The sequence below is a fragment of the Peromyscus leucopus genome, chromosome 4, assembly GCF_004664715.2.
Source record: "Peromyscus leucopus breed LL Stock chromosome 4, UCI_PerLeu_2.1, whole genome shotgun sequence".
Lineage (NCBI taxonomy): Eukaryota > Metazoa > Chordata > Mammalia > Rodentia > Cricetidae > Peromyscus > Peromyscus leucopus.
This window is the reverse complement of record NC_051066.1, coordinates 54,299,112-54,315,253: the sequence shown is the minus strand read 5'-3', so window position 1 is coordinate 54,315,253 and position 16,142 is coordinate 54,299,112. Positions and strand designations below refer to the sequence as shown.

Here is a 16,142-nt window from a genome sequence, read left to right as displayed (position 1 = left end):
GACATGGTTGTCTGAAGTTCCAGCTCTAGGAAGGCTGAGGTGGAAAAATTATGATGAGTCAAGGCGAGGCTAGGCTGCGTAATAAGATCCTGTCTTGAGAAATTTTTTTCTTCATCATTGTGAATGAGGATAGGATATATTGTTGGTGTTTTTGAAAAGTTTTTTATATTAAAAGTTAAGGTTTAGAATAAAATGGTTAAGTAGCATGCATGTAGTAGCTCCTGTTTCATGTGTTCCCAAAGAAAAGCACTCTTTCTTCTTTCTTTCTCCAAAGTGAACACAGCATCCACAAGGCATGAACCTAATTTGTTTTGATTACACTGATGCACAGTGCCAGAATCAAGTAACCCCACACCCTAAGAAGTGGCTTTAACCCAGGATGACACAATCTGTATTTGTCCCATTGCCAACTTAAAAAAGAAAGAAATGGCTTAAAGGCCCTTTGTTACATAATAATGTTGTATTCAGAGGGAGAGGGAAAGTTAGATTAATACAAAAGGCAATTCTTTCCATTTTCCACTTTATCCAACCCACCAAATCAATTCTTCGTGTCTGTATTGACAGCGCTTCCCGAGACTTCACTCCATGCCACGGAACTTCCCATGGGCTGCCATTCAGCTGCTGGCCATGGTTTTATGCACCTCTCCAGGGCAGCTGGAAAGAGCCGACACATGGAAGAAGCCTGCTGATGGGTGGAGATTATTTCCAAATGTGTTTTGACCCTGTTTTACTAAAAAAAAAAAAAAGGGGGGGGGAACCTCACAGAATTAAAAAAACAAAAGGAAGGAAGGAAGGAAGGAAGGGGAAAAAGAAAAGATAGATAAACAAAAGAGTCATTTCTGACCACCAGAGAATTAAATAAGGGGCCATTTGAGGCTCCAGCCTCAGGCTTTCCCAGTCCAGAGCAGAACACAAGGGTTTGAGCCCTGCGGTAAATATTCTTGACCTTTCTATGCAGGCTGAGGCTGTAACACATTAGGAAAACAAGAGGGACCCAACTGTGTAATGTGGACTAAGCTGCCCTTAACATTCCTTCCTCATGTACTAACATCTAAGACCAGGCCCCACACTGAATTAGCATGTACCAGAAGTGTAACTTGAAGAACACCTTTCCAATGAGACAATATTTCACTATGCACATTGATGATCAAGCCTTTCACATCTTCAGTGACTAATAAAACATGTTTAAAATTTTTAGACAGATTTCAAAAACTAAAAGCAGTCTGATGAAGTAAAAAGGTGGTATTGTTTTTACAACTGTCACAAGCTGATATATGGTGTTTTTTTTTTTTTTTTTTTTCTGGAGTAGGGCTTTAAGAGTGCATCAGTAAATCAGAAAATGAGTACTTACGTACAGGATCTTAATATAAAATAATAAGACTGAGAATGATTTACATTATCAGTCTAGTAGTTGATTGAATATCTGAAATATTTCACACAAATCATCTCTAGTGATGTCAGCTTAGAGAAGCACACATCTGGCCCTGGCAGGGCACTTGTCTGGTAACTCTTTCCCTCTTTATGGAAATATTCCTAGCTCCTCAGGGCTAAATTTCCCTGCATGGTGAGAGATGTTTTCTCCACCCTCCCCAAGTCATTTCTGTTCTACCAGCCACAGTGTTTGGCCATTCACCAGATCAATGTATCAGCATCTTCACAAGCCAGAGGGTGAGCATCAGTTGGTCCTCGGAGCTCAGCCCTTGATATCTAAAACAGACAGACCGCAGACACATCTGAGGGGACAGACTTGACAGAAGCGGTGAGAGACCCCCGGTGACTTCTCTGGAATCTCCGAGATCGCCAGAGATGCATTTCTTCCCTTAGGGCTCTGAGTTGCCCCAGGATTATTCTAGAACTCCTTCATCTGTCTACTTGAATCCAGTGTAAACCAGTTTGTCACATGTGGAGTTTGAACTCAGAGACAGCCATTTCAACATACACTGAACACTTAGTACTTATCGGAAGAAATTCTACTAGGGATGAGAGATGTACAACCATTGGCCTCATTCATTTGCTATAGCCTACTATTCAATTAATGCATTATATGTTGTCAGAAGTCTTTGTAACAATTTGCTGGAACATTTGGATCATCATTTGGCATCCTTTGTTAATGTACAGCTAAAGCTCATATTAATTGAGAGTGAAGGGAAATTATTCATTGAAATTACAGGTTTTTCCTGTCTGAAATAATTGATGATAAGGGGGGAACTCTGTATTATGACTAAGTTATTAACATGTGCTTACACACATCTAGATGAAAACACACATATCTCTATACTTTCTGTTCAGATCAAATAGTAAGCAGGAGACCTGGATTCTAGGCTGTGATATTTTGTTCACTGACTCTGGAGTTGGGTTTGTTGCTTAACCTCTCTGTGTTCCATGAAAACAGGACATTGGAATAGAGGAGGTTTCCAGCTATAAAAAAATCCTATGACCTCATGACTAGAAAAATAAGTCAGTTTAGTTTTAAAATGTTTTGATAATTAGCAACAGCAACACAAGATATAACTTTTTACTGTTTCATTTGGCTTGTTTATAAAACAAAACAAAACAAAATAAAGCCAGTTGACACATGTAGAGACAAACTTACATTGGCCTTAGGAAAACTTCCTTGGGGTGAAGGTCTCCAGTCATTGGTTCACATGATGAGGCCAGAAGAGGATAAAACAAGCCAACGAGCTCCTTCAACTTAAAAGTTAGATTCACAGAGATTCGGAATTATGAAAGAATATTTAAAAAGATGACCTGATTTTTATACTTGTCTCATTGAATGAGAGAAATTCTGATATGGATATTGAAATGTCAAATCTGAAAATGATAAAATTAGACACTCAATCATTTTTGTAAAGCTATTAAACATTTTTCTTTAAAAAATTTAATGATATATTAAATGTGCACTATTACAATTTATACCATCTAGTTCAGCAATTTTATTTTCCTTTCCTTTTCTTCAGAGCTGGGGAATTGAGTCAGGACTTTAGGTGACTGAAGCTAGCCAAGTGAGAAGCTAGCCCAGGCTGAGTAGCATGCTCATTCCTGCTTGGACAGTTCCCAAATTTTGATTTTTACTTGTTAAAAAAGTTCCTAAGGTTCTGTTTTTTGTTTGTTCCTAAAGGCCAGTTATAGGAATCAGGCCTTAAGTCTAGTGGACAGCGGGACCTCCCTCATAGCTTGTTTGGTTCTTGTTTAGTTTGTGTGAAGAAGGCTCAGAGCCAGGCTTTGGATGCTCAGTCCCATATTTCCTGACATCTGCTCCCATGGCACCTGCCTTGTGAGGACTCCCCAACTGCCTGGATCCCTCTGTTTCTACCCTGTCTCCATGTTTATCTTATCTTTATCCCAGGCCCTCACAAGCCCGCAGTGTCTCCTCCTCCACCATGGAACCTTCTCAGTGAGTTCTTCCCTGGCCCAGTTATAACAAATGTACTCCACTCCCTGTATTTTCTATTTGTTACATTGCTTATCCAGCATGCATGGTCTTCTGATATGTCACGTGCTTTTCTTACTTATTGTGCTTATGGTCTGTACCCCCACTGAACACATGACCCCCAAAGCAAAGTTTTTATTGTGTCCTGTAACCCCAGGATCTAAGGCAAAGTGGGTGCCTAATAAATATTGTGGATGAGTGAGAACAGATGCTCTCTGCTTAGTCACACTGTGGCTGACCTTAACTCCTGTCCAAAAGTGCTACATCAGGGCTCTTCGTGATTCTGGCTATTCTTGTTTTTGTTTTTGTTTTGTTTTGTTTTTCGAGACAAGGTTTCTCTGTGTAGCTTTGGAGCCTGTCCTGGAACTCGCTCTGTAGACCTGAAGACCAGGCTGGCCTCGAACTCACAGGGATCCACCTGCTTCTGCCTCCCTAGTGCTGGGATTAAAGGCATAGACCACCACTGCCCAGGAATCCTGGCTGCCTTTGGGTCTCTTTTTCCAATGGGCTTCGCCAGCTGATTGCTTGATTGGACCAACTTTTTTGTACTAAACTTTTTCCCCCAGGTCATTTTTTGAAAAAGTGTGACCTGCCTGCTCATTACACCCAGTAGAAATCAGGGAGCACACACATAGTTCAAGAATACTTCCTGGGCACAACCCTTCAGCAAGGGCTAGCTATGGGAAGTATAATTTCTCCAGGAAGTCAGTTTTAGTGCTGGGGGTATAAGGGGTGTTTTGAAAACTGCCTGTAGCCAGGTTTCTCCGGTCCCCACCAACCCCACAGCCGCTTATATAATCACTCAGAGGCTTAATATTAACTGTAAATTATATGGTAAATTATATGGCAGGCCTCTTGCTAGCTAGCTCTTATATCTTAAATTAACCCATTTCTATTAATCTATGTTTTACCACGTGTTCCGTGGCTTACGGTCTGCTGGCATGTTGTTCCTTAGGTGACAGGCTGGCATCTCTCTCCAGACTCTGCCTTTCTCTTTCCTGTCTCTCTCCTTGGATTTCCTGCCTGCCTCTAAGCTGCCCTGGCATAGGCCAATGCAGCTTTATTTATTAACCAATGGGAACAACATATATTCACAGAGTACAGAAAGACATCCCCCAGCAACTGCCCAGTGCTCCAAAGCTCCAGTAAAAAGGCATTAACAAAACTGGTCTGCCTTACCTTGATGAATTCTAAAGAGACCCAAACATACCATGCATGGAACATTCTCATGAAAAGTGGTTTCTGACATTAGTTTGTTAGAAAAAGGAAACAAGATGAGTTTAAGAATTCACATCCTTTAAAATGATATTTAAATGCAGCTTTAAGAAGCCCCAGGGAAATTGTACAGGAAAACATGAAATTTAGAAACGTTTTACTTAAAGTGCCCTTCGGATTCTTTGTCCCTAACCTTGAATGTTCTTCTCCTTGCACACTGCTATCTAGTTGGCAGGGCTCTTCGTGCAGAACATCTAAAATGATATTTAAGAGGCACTAATGTAAAGATCTCCTCAGAGTTACAAAATGCAGTTTGGAGAAGATATGTTTTTACCACTGTGTCTGTGGTAAAGATCTAAAATGATTTGGGGATAATTTTGCTTCTTTTTAGTTGATGATATCTTGATATGTATGGATAGCACAGGGAGGTAGCAAAGCAGTCATGTGATGTCAAGCCTGGTTTTGAAATGTCATCATTCACAGGCGGACTTGGAGGTTCTGTTTTGGGCACAGTTTCAGAGGCACTAACTAGATGGAGAAGGTGGGTGCAGTGTGAAGACAGGCATGGATGAAGGAGAACATGCAGTGATTGCTGTTAGTAAATGTTCCCAAATCTACATGCAGGAGAACCTGGATGGTCTGTTCCCAGTCTGTTAGTAAATGTTCCCGAAGCTACATGCAGAAGAACCTGGATGGTCTGTTCCCAGAAATACACTTTAGTTCTAGATTCAGGTTTGTGGACCCTTTGATAGACTTCCTTTCATATTTTATCAGAATGACTTATAGTGCAATCATTGTTATTACTACTCCCTTTTTAGGATAGTCATCCTGGTAGCGTTTGTGCTTGTCCAAGGTCACAGAGCTAGGAAATTAGAGATCTAGGCGCTGCCTACTCTACTTAGAATTAGAGTTAAGCCAGGTGATTTCTACCAATACCATTGTCTACCCACTATGTTTATAGAGACACACAGTTCAGTTCCGCATAGGGGGCAGCAGGACCTTTCAGAGAAAAATGATTCTTCGTAGTGAGGGGTGGTCACTGGGAGCTCAAGCAAGGATGGATACTTGTTTTGCAAGGGTCACTATAACAATCGTCCCCGCGCCCCCGTTACACACACACACACACACACACACACACACACACACACACACACACTCCAAGTGCGAATACAGAACCAAAAGAACTCTGGATGTGTGGCCTACTCAACTGAAATGATGGACTAAGCTCATTTTGTCTGCCACTGAGAGGTGCAGCATCTTCAGCCTGTAAATTCATAGTCTGGTATCTTTCATTTGGTTTTGTTCATTTCTCTTGTCCCTTATCAAGTAACTGGGTGATATAGCATGGAAGGGCCGGGTAGGTAAAGTGTGCATGCAAAAGCCAGGGTGGTGTTGTAAGTGACAACATGTTCTTCTGTTATTAGGGTAAGCAAAGACTGTGAGCAGAGAAAACAGGTTTTAAAATGGTAAGCAGAGAGTCCCACGTAGTAGAGGGAGGAAAACCATCACATTGGAGTGGTGATTTTGTTGTAGTTCCTCTTCTTTAAATGGATTGATGCTTAGTACTTTTTTTGGTTGAATACAAAATGACTTAACCTCAACAGTTAAAGGAGAACTTTCCTCGTGTTGTGCACTGTGTTATGTTCTGGGGAATGCAAAACGAGGGAGGTCAAATCTCTGTCCTTCTAGGGATCACAGGGTCCAGGAAGAAAGACCACCAAAGAAAGAAATGTGAAAAGAAAGTGCTAAGGATGACCACAGGAAATCAGGGGCTCTAGGAAAGCAGAGAGGAAAGAAGGTCTAATTTAGTGTGTGGGGTGAGGATTTGGGCTGGTGAAAGGATAGGAAGCCACGTGTTGTCTTTGGGGATAGTAGGCATTCACCTGGTTAAGGTGAGGGGTAGATCCCAAGTTGGAGGGTTCCATGGGAGCACAGCCTCCGAGCCCGTGGACTCCGTGTGGTGTGTGGATATGGAAGGAGATGGCACTTGAGTTGAGAGGGAGAGGAATCAGATCCTAAAAGGGTTTGTCTGCTGCCACACTCAACCTCTGAGGATTTTAGAGGCAGAAGTGGCAATGCTGGGCTCCCTTTTTTGGAAGGTTTGTTGACAGTTACATGGAACTCAGGCAGAAGTGAATCTGGAAAGTCGTGTGGCCCTCAGAGTGCTAAAAAGCAGGACTTCTTAAACCAAGTAACAATAGATACAGATTGGCCCCCTAGAATTAAGAGGAGGGAATCTCTCTTGGATTTTCAGCCAGAGAGCTTAAGTAGAGGAAAGTTGGGTGTCTATTTGGAATGGAAAGAGTTTCTCAACTGAACTGGGTGATACTGGAGTGGCAGCGTAGTTCTATGGAAGGCCTGGAATTGGGACCATGTGGCCATTGTGGTTTTGTGTGGATGACTCTTACGAATTGAATTCAGGAAATGACCTAAAAGTGACTTGTGCAATAAAATAAGAAAGAAGACTCTGAAGCAATCCTCATCAGAAAGCCCCATTTGTGAATTTTGGATTCATCCAATGGAAAGATCCCCAGAGCCAAACAAAAGTCTGGAATCCCACCCAGCCCTTCCTGCCTGCAACCCTTTTCCCTCCGGCTCCCACCTTGGGTACATGGGACCACAGGCATCCCAGCACAAAGGGGTCACCTTAGACCAAGGGGGACCTCGGAGACCCCGGGAGGGGGGAGGTGGATGAAGCAGGAGGAAACAAACAAGGTGTCAGGGCCACTCCAGCTCCAGCCACACTTCCTGACCCCCCGGTCCGGGGGCTGCTTCCACCACCCACGCGGTCGGGCTCCTCCCGGTGGGGACCACCGGACGTCAATCCCGGGCGCCCCGCCCCCTTCCGTGCCGGGCGGGGTCTCCGCGCCTCCGCCACCGGCGCACGCGAGGTCGCGCGGACGGGGCCGGGCCGCGGGTGCCGGGAGGTGGCCGGGCCACCCGCGCCGCCGCCCCCCAGCCTGACGCACGGAGGGCCGGGCAGCGATTTGCCGCGGGCCCGCCGCCCGGGCCGCTCCGCCCCCGGCCCGCCTCCCTCCCGCCTCGCCCAGCTCTCCGCCCGCCGCGCCGCGCCGGCGTCCCCGCGTCGTCCCCAGCGCCCGCCAGCCCGGCCCGCGCCAGCCAGGTGAGTGCGGCCGCGCGGGGCGGGGGCGCAGGCCACGCGGGGCTGGGACGTGCGGGGCGCGGGCGGGAGGGCGGGCGCGGTCCCCCCACCCCCCATTCTACGCCGCCGGCTGCTCCGCGCCCGCCGCAGACAAAGCGCCCGAGGTGCGAGCCCCGCGGGCCCTCCCCGCTCCCGCCGCCTCGGCCTCGGCCCGCACCCGTTGCGCCCGCGTCCTGGCGGGGTCCCCGGGCCCGAATCCAGCAACAGGTTTGAGTGTCAGCCTGGATTCACGGGGTCCCCTCCTTCCTCGCGTGCGGGCATCCCGGGCAAGCCCCTGCGTCTCTGCGTCCTGGCCCGCTCCTTTGTGTGCGCTGGTGGCCGCCGGTGCGGGACGCGGGCTGCAGGGCCCGAGCTCAGGGGTCGTCCGTAGGACTCGGCTTCCTCGGGGCCTGCGGGCGGGTCACAGCCCTCCAAGCCCTAGACGGCCACAAAGGGAGGCCCGAGGTACTTGGCCAGGGTGCGGGGACAGTGTCCCCTAGAAGGAAGGAGAGCCGCAGTCTGCCTAGCTCTGGAGGGTTGGTGGGATTCACCCTGTCTGCGGCAGGGGCATGCAGACACTGACAACCCCGTGGCTCTCTGAGCTTTGACATCCTCTCACACATGGCCCTCACCCAGAGAAGTTGGGAGTGCTGCTGTGGGAATAACTAGGCAGCTGCTGTTTGACAGGTCCTAGCTGTCTTCAGGTTTTGTCTGTATCCAGCATAACCCACCATGCCTGCTAGCAGTATGCCAAGCTCTCACATTAAAACTGACACTCAGGGTACCCCCATGTTGGAAAAACCCATCTGGTTTTCTTTGGTTGGATCAATTTTATTTTCTTAGTGGGATGGATTTACCCCCCATCCAGGAAGAAATCTCAATAAAGAACAATTTATCTTTGTTTACAAACCTTGGGTCTTGTCACACCTCGCTGGTTTCATTGGTATGCTATTTTAGTATAACAATACTAAATAGAAGGAAAATATCTTCCTTTTGCTTTAGGCAATAAAATACTTTCTTTGTTCTAGCACCAGGAAGCCTTTATGTATAATACTTTTTGTGGACAGAACTTGGTGGCTACTTTTACCCTATGACAACAAAAACTCCAAAGGAATTGCAGAGCATTTACACTTCTCTATGAATTGTTTTTATATCCCGAATTCCAGGAAATCATTTTGCTGAATATGTATTCAGACATTCCAGATGTAATTGAACCTTAAAAACTGGCCCTACTCTATGCATTTAAAGAGTTTGCCCGCATTTTAACCACTGTGGATGAGCACTGGAACAGTCCATGTAAGAGAATAGGATGCAATGATGGACCCGGCAATCTGAAAGCAGAATGCAGAACGTTATAATGAGGACAGAAAAGTTGGGTCTGCCTGAGTTTCAGGTGATTGGTGCCTAAAGGTGTTTTTAAATGGGCATTCTTACTGATGATGTATCTGAAAAGTCAGAAAAAAAAAAATCACATTTTGATGTATGAATATGCATCCTATAAGGATTCCCTTAGAACAAACATAGTCTCTAAAGGTGATTCTTTTTAAGGAATGAGATTCTAGCAGATTAATCTGCTTTGTACAGTGTCTTTGGAATAAGTTCACTTTATTAAAAACACCATTTGTGTGTAATATCTAACTTCAAAAAGCTTTTTTAGCTCTTGCAGGCAAACAGGAGTAATCTCTTGGGGGAAAGTAGGCCATTTACTAAGTGTTCTGGTTAGCTTTTGTCAACTGGACTGAAACTAGAATTTCCTGGGAAGAGGGAATCTCAGTTAAGGACTTACTTCCATCAGATTGGTCTACTGTAGGTGAGTCTATGGGGCCTTCTTTTGATTGGACTGATGCTGTTGCCGGGCTGGTGGTCTTGGCTTATGTAATAAGAAAACAAACTGAGCAAGCCATGGAAGCAAGCCAGTAAGCAGCACTCCTCCATGGCCTCTGCATCAGCTCCTGCCTTGAGTTCCTGCCCTGGGTTCCCTGATGATGGATTCACACCATGGAATTCACTCTTTTTGTATATTCACAAGAGTGTAAACGTCATAGCCAGTTCTAGGCAAGCACTACTATCCCATGACTCTGTGGATTTGCCTTTTCTGGACATGCCTTAGGTGGAATTATGCGCTGTGTGGTCCTCAGTGCCTTTCACTTAACATCAGTGTTCATCCATATTATAGTATGTACCATTTTTATGGGAAAATAATATTTCATTGTGTGGATATACCACAGTCTATTAATTCAGCTGATGAGCATTTGGGTTACTTTTACTGTGTTGTATAATGCTTCAGTGCATAGTCATTTTCAAATATTTTATGAACATATTTTTGTTTCTCTTGGGACTATACTTCTGTGTGGAATTTCTGGTCACATGGTCATATAGCATTTTGAAGGACCGTTCCCAGAGCTTCTATACATTGGCATTCTTATCACCAATGTATGAAGGTTCTATTTTCTTCTATTAATTTGTTTTTGATGTGGTCTAGGTGATGACACTCAGAGTCTTGCACATGGAGGCACCTTATCATCTGAGCTATACCCCCACATACCTGAGGGTTCCCCCTGTTCCGTATCTTCCCTGGTAAAGATTGTCTTTTTGATGAGTCCTGTCAATCCTAGTAGTTGCCAAGTGATGTGTTTTTTATTTACATTTTATCTTTTTATATTTCTATGGTATTTGTGTATTTTCTTTGGAGAAATGTTTATAGCTTATGTCTTCACAGGTATTTCCATATTTGATCTCCAAATCACGCTAGAAGGTAGATTTTATGTAGTTTACTAGTAGGTGCAGAAAGATTCTCTGCTTTGCTTGTTTTGAAGCTTTACAGTTAGAGACAGGGTCTGAATGTGGACTTCTGTCTTTTGACTTTACTTCCTGCATTCTTCTACTTGGTGAGGCGTGCAGAAATTACACTTTGCTTGGTTAATGAATGACAAAGCTGGGGGGGGGGAAATTAAACCAGATCAAAGGAAGCAAGTGTATGAACCTACTGCTTTGTTACCAGATTTTGTCATGCTTTTAAGAATAAATTGTTTTCTCCCATCCTAATAGAGGGAAGGCATGGTTTCCTTATGTCAGGTGGGGAAACAGAGTCATGGTTGTATCTAGTATCTGCTTCTTCATGCCTGCCTGATCCCAGAGCCCCGTGTTCAGTCTCTCAGCCAGTGTGGCTTCTATTTTCCTATTAATTTGTCCCTCCAGGGCTAAGATAATTGAACATTTTTCTACAAAAAATAATGATGTTTCTGTGGATCAAACTGGAATTCAGTTTTGTATTGGAGGGTGCAGTTTCGCTTTGAAGTGTTGGCTCATATTCCAGCTTTTATGCACCCCTTAAAATTCTAATGTATGGGGATGCCCAGCTCCTTAGAAGCTAGGTGGGAACCAGATAGCATTCATTCTTCATGGCAAATCCATTGGCAGTGTACCTGACACATAAACAGGGACGAATATTTGTCAAATGATTATAAATACATTTAGTCATTGGAAAAACGATAATATTCTTGAAGTATAAGATTTTGAAAATCTGGAACGGATACAGATTAGAAGTTGACTGAACTCTCTCATGTCTTACAGTAGTAACGGGTCTGTTTAAGAACATGGCGACTAGCATGCTTGTTTTCCAACTTAACTCAGTAGACAAATGTAGTAGTTGGACCCTGGGTGTCTGTTGAATGAATGAAGAAAAGGATTAGAGTTGGTTATACTAACTAGAGCAGCTCTAGGAAAAGAATAGTTGGGTTCTGCTTTTAATTTGTATTTTTATTTATCAGACATGGAGCATGCTAATTATAAAAACCAAAAGGATCATGGGAATATAGATTAGAAGCTGAATGTCTCCCCCTTCACTTCCTGTCTCTTTACCCCCCTTTACCCTGCAGTCACTTGTGTCTCAAGCAGCATCTGTTAGCAGTGGCATTCACATTTCTGTACCTCTCTGTCTTTGTACTTGTGTGTGTCTAAACACTTGTTCACATGACCCACTACACACATATGTAGCCATGCATTCACAGGCAGCTTTTATTTCACAGATGGGATGATAGTACATGTATATTTTTGCTTTTCACATAAATATATTAAGACTTCTGCACTGTAGTCACACATGATAAGCATAACAATAAACATTATATTTCCTTTTCAGTTTGTCCTTGCCTGGTTTTGGTGTCCAGATTAAACAGAGCCTTCAGAGATTAGTGGGCTACTTTCCCTGTTTCTGAGCTCTGGGACAGATCCAGATGCCTGTCTTGTCAGTATGCGCTAGCTATCACCTGACACCTGTGGGGGACGGAGCACTCTGAGGTGACCTTTCTGATTTTCCCCCATTCGTTTTGGACTATCAGATTCCAGCATTTGCTTCCTGTTACACTTTATGAGTTAATGAAGGTAGATAATTAACTAAGTCAGTATGTAGGGTTAGCATGGCTTTCCTCACAGGGGATGATAACATAAAGTCCTACATGCCTGTTTCCTGGCTGTGAATTGAGGCGGGCTTCTTTCTCCTCCAGAAGCCCACTGTCCTATACAGTTCAGTACTTTGTACTCACAGGGTCTGAAAGTCTTAAGTGAGATATGAGGTCATCTATGGGAAAGCCAAGTAGTTGCATGAAATACAAATTAAAAAGACTGGAGGGATAGTTTAGTTGCTAGAGTGCTTGCCTAACATGCTTCATGCCCCTGGTTCAAGCCCCAGCAGTACATAAATCAGGAGTGGTAGCAAATGCCTGTAATACCAACACTTGGAGGTAGAGGCATAAAGATCAGAAGTTCTGTCCTTAGCCGGAGAGGGAGTTTGAGGCTAGCCTGGCATACGTGAAACCCTGTCTCATGGGAAATGAAAAGGGGGCGGGGGTAGTAAGATTTCTCAGTGGGTGAAGGTGCCGGATGTCATGAGTTTGATCCCTGAGACCTACCTGGTGTGAGGAGAACCAGTTCTCACAAGTTGTCTCTGACCTCCACAAGTACACCTTATCAGATGTTGTCCCCCCTCCCCCACAAGAAAAAGAAAAAATTAAAAGTTGTCTAGTAATAAACTGTCGCATGCCTTTAAGTATAATTTGTTACTGTGGCTGTTATGATTATGTTTTAGCTTTAGTAAGAACAGACTTAAGGGGATAGAGTGATGGCGCTTGGCTGGTTTCCAGAGTTAGAAGGAGTTATAAAAACTCCTAGGCTATTTAGGCTTTAATTTTGGCAGACAGTTCTTTCCAAACACTGAGTCTTTTGAGGCAGGCTAGTAGGGGAAATGGTAGAGTGCACAGGCTTCTGCTATGGGTTAGTTTTGTGTTATCTATTATCTGTTTCCTGTTAGCTATTTGATTTCAGACAAGTGAGTGTCATGTTGGTGTTTGAATTCTTTCATCTTTTTCCCCCCAGTAATTAGTGACGGACATTAAGGTCACTTGGATGAGTAAGATGAACTGTAGGCCTAAGTCAGATCTGTAGTCCATATCACATTTGCTAAGCATGGATACCTTGGCTGTGTCACCTACCTTCTCAAATCCTTGTGAGCAGGAGAGCTGATCTCTTCCCCACCTGGTCATTCCCGTTCCTGTCGTTCATTACAGCTATGCCCTCGGGCCGGGCGGGGACACGGAGTTAAGTGTGGAGTGTCCAGGAAACTGAAATACTGACGTACAAAAAGCCCATCCAGGGTCGAAGGAGACTACTTATTTATTAATGATTTCCACGAATAAAATACAGATAGAGGATTGTTAATGTGTCCTAATGTCTGTGCTTAGGAGCGGTCTTTTTTTTTTTTTTAATACTTTGTTTTGCTCATGATGGTTTTACCTACATAATTTATTACTTAGCAGTAATTCCATTTTCCGTTGTGCCCAGGTAGCGGGGCTGGGGTAGAGATCCTAAAGGGAAGCACAGTGTTCTCTGACAGTGGGCTGTGCATGTATTCATGTTAAGACCGGACGGGACAATTCCTGACAGTTGAGGATTTGCAAAAAGTGTAGCTCCTTGGAAAGAAGTGGAGACCGTCTGCATGAGACTTCCCATCGTCCCTTCACTTGCAGAGTCATTTAGAAAGGAGCCTGCTCCTGTCAGCTGCTTTGTAAAGAGCTATTGATTCTATTCTTGAAAGATGGTAATATTGTTTTTCCTTTAATAGGGATTGCTAGAGCATTTGCTTCTCTTTCAGTTTCATTGATTGGATATCTTGGCAAGCTTTGAGTTAGGGATATGCAAAACTAAAAATGGTATTGGAAGATCACAAATGAAATTGATGCCCAATAATCCCACAAAGGGCCTGGGAAACTCCATGAAGGCTGTAGCTAACGTCTGCTTAATGGGGGTGGAAACTGCAGTGTTGAGGTCAGAGAGAACTTTTGCCAGGGAGAGCTCAGATTGCGTCATACAGACTTTCACTTACATTGAGGGAAGAGTTCATTGTCATCCTCATGCTCCTCCTCCTCCTCCTCGTGGTGGTGGTCGTTGTTGTCGTCGTCATCGTTGTCTTCCTCTTCCTCTTCTTGTAGAATGAAAAACCCATTGGAACTATGGGTAGGCATTGGAAGAGGTGAATCTTGTCTTCATAGAGCTTATCATTTAATTGGGAGGCAAGGAATGCAGATGCTAAGTATAAAGACAGGGCTGTCAAGCTTGTGTCTGTTCTTTGTAACATCAGTGCTTTGGTAAAGTGTCAACAGTCCCCTGGGGAACACTGACAGGAACGGTGCCACCCTTTGAAGAGGTGGTTGTGTGTCTTGGTTGTTTCACAGATGTTGCTTTGCTTGAGGTAATAAGTCTCTTTCAAGTACTATTCTATGTGGACTGGGTATCCAAACTGGCTCTGAAAGCCAAAGCTGGATTTGAAACCCACCCTGGGGTGGCCCAGTACATCTTAATGCTGGACAACTTCTAGCCTTTGTCTCAGCACCAGCCTAGGTTCTTTGCTTTACATTTTTAATAATTGATACAGTCTTACGTCTTTGGTCCTTTTCAGAATAGAATGTGGTATAAACACATACCCACGAACTCCATGGAGGAGGACAGGAAGGCAGATAGACTCGTTTAGCAAGGACCAGATATGGTGAATAGGTTTTGTTTCGTGGGCCAGTGTGGTGGGAACGCTACTGTGGCCGCTGAGCAGGGCTGTGGTCATGGGTGGGAGCCCTGCCATTGTGAGCCTTGGTACTTGCTGTCCCTGGTGTAGATAAGATACACAGCATGCTAAAAACACAATAGGTGGGTGGCTTTTAAGTTTAGATTTTTCAGGGAGAGAGGCCAGTTTGAAGAAGCAGCGGACAACAAACTGGATTGGCGAGCAGCCCCACCCAGCCAGGATCCATGTACATTTAAGGAGACGCGATGTTGGTGGGAAAGACTCCCCAGATAGCGGAGGAAAGTGGAGGGTTTCTTTTCATTTCTGAATTTGGACTTCTAATCTTTCCCACTCCCTACAGTATTTTCAGTTTATCTTAGTCCAAGTCCTTTTTATTATAAAAAGCTAATTGTGATTTGAATAGGTAATAGGGCCTACATTTCAGTTTATAAGAGGCAAGCAGACATGTGAGGAAGACTGTTCTCCTTCCTTGAGTCCTTGCCTTTGTGAAGTGGCCCGTCTTAGGTTCATGTGTCCTTCCACAAGTATCTGTTTTATATCCATGTGCTTTCTTATCCTTTTGACAGAAAGGACACCTCAGTCCCTGTGCCCACACTCTTCCAGGACAGTGTGCACACTGTCTGAACCTGGACTTCTTTTTCTCTCATGCCAGGACATGAAGAGCTTTGTTCTCCTCCCCCACCTGATCTCTCCTCTTCCCTCTCCTCTCCTCTCTCGACTTCTAGCACTCCCTCCTCCCTCCCTCCCCCCCTCCTCCCCTCTTCCTCCTCCCTCCTCCCTCCTCCCTTCCCTTCCCCTCTCCTCTCTTCTCCTCTCTCCTTTCTTTTGCTGACAAGGTCTCCTGTAGCCCAGGCTTATCTGGAACTCTGTGTAGCTGAAGATGACATTAAACTCCTAATCCCCTTGTCTCCACCCCCGAAGGACTAAGATTAAGTGTATGAGCCACAGCACTTGGATTATTTATTTGTTTTTTTTGAGACAGACCTTGGCATTTATTTGCCCAGGTTGCCTTTGAGCTACACTGGGTCCTCTCTTAGCATCTTCTTTTTGAGAGAGAGAGAGACAGAGACAGAGACAGAGACAGAGACACATACAGAGAGAGATTGATTGATTGGTACTATTATGTTTGGTGCTGGAGATCAAACTCAGCACCTCATGCAGGACACGTGTATGCCTAGCCTCACGTGGGTGAGTGCTCTGATACTGAGCCTATCCGTAGCCTCTTATTCTGGAATAGTTTTAGATATAGTATCCCTCTCATGCACCTCACCCAGTTCCAGTTTCCT

The 16,142-nt window shown here is 44.5% G+C and overlaps 1 protein-coding gene across 1 annotated transcript in view; it reads left to right on the top strand.

Annotated features, from left to right (window-relative positions):
- LOC114687575 (SEC14 domain and spectrin repeat-containing protein 1-like) overlaps positions 1-16,142 on the top strand; it is a 109,996-nt gene that overhangs the window by 30,142 nt on the left and 63,712 nt on the right. Inside the window, exon 2 of the mRNA XM_037204426.1 lies at positions 7,297-7,769. Within this exon, the coding sequence (XP_037060321.1) occupies positions 7,297-7,769 (473 nt within the window). The remainder of the gene's footprint in view (positions 1-7,296; positions 7,770-16,142) is intronic.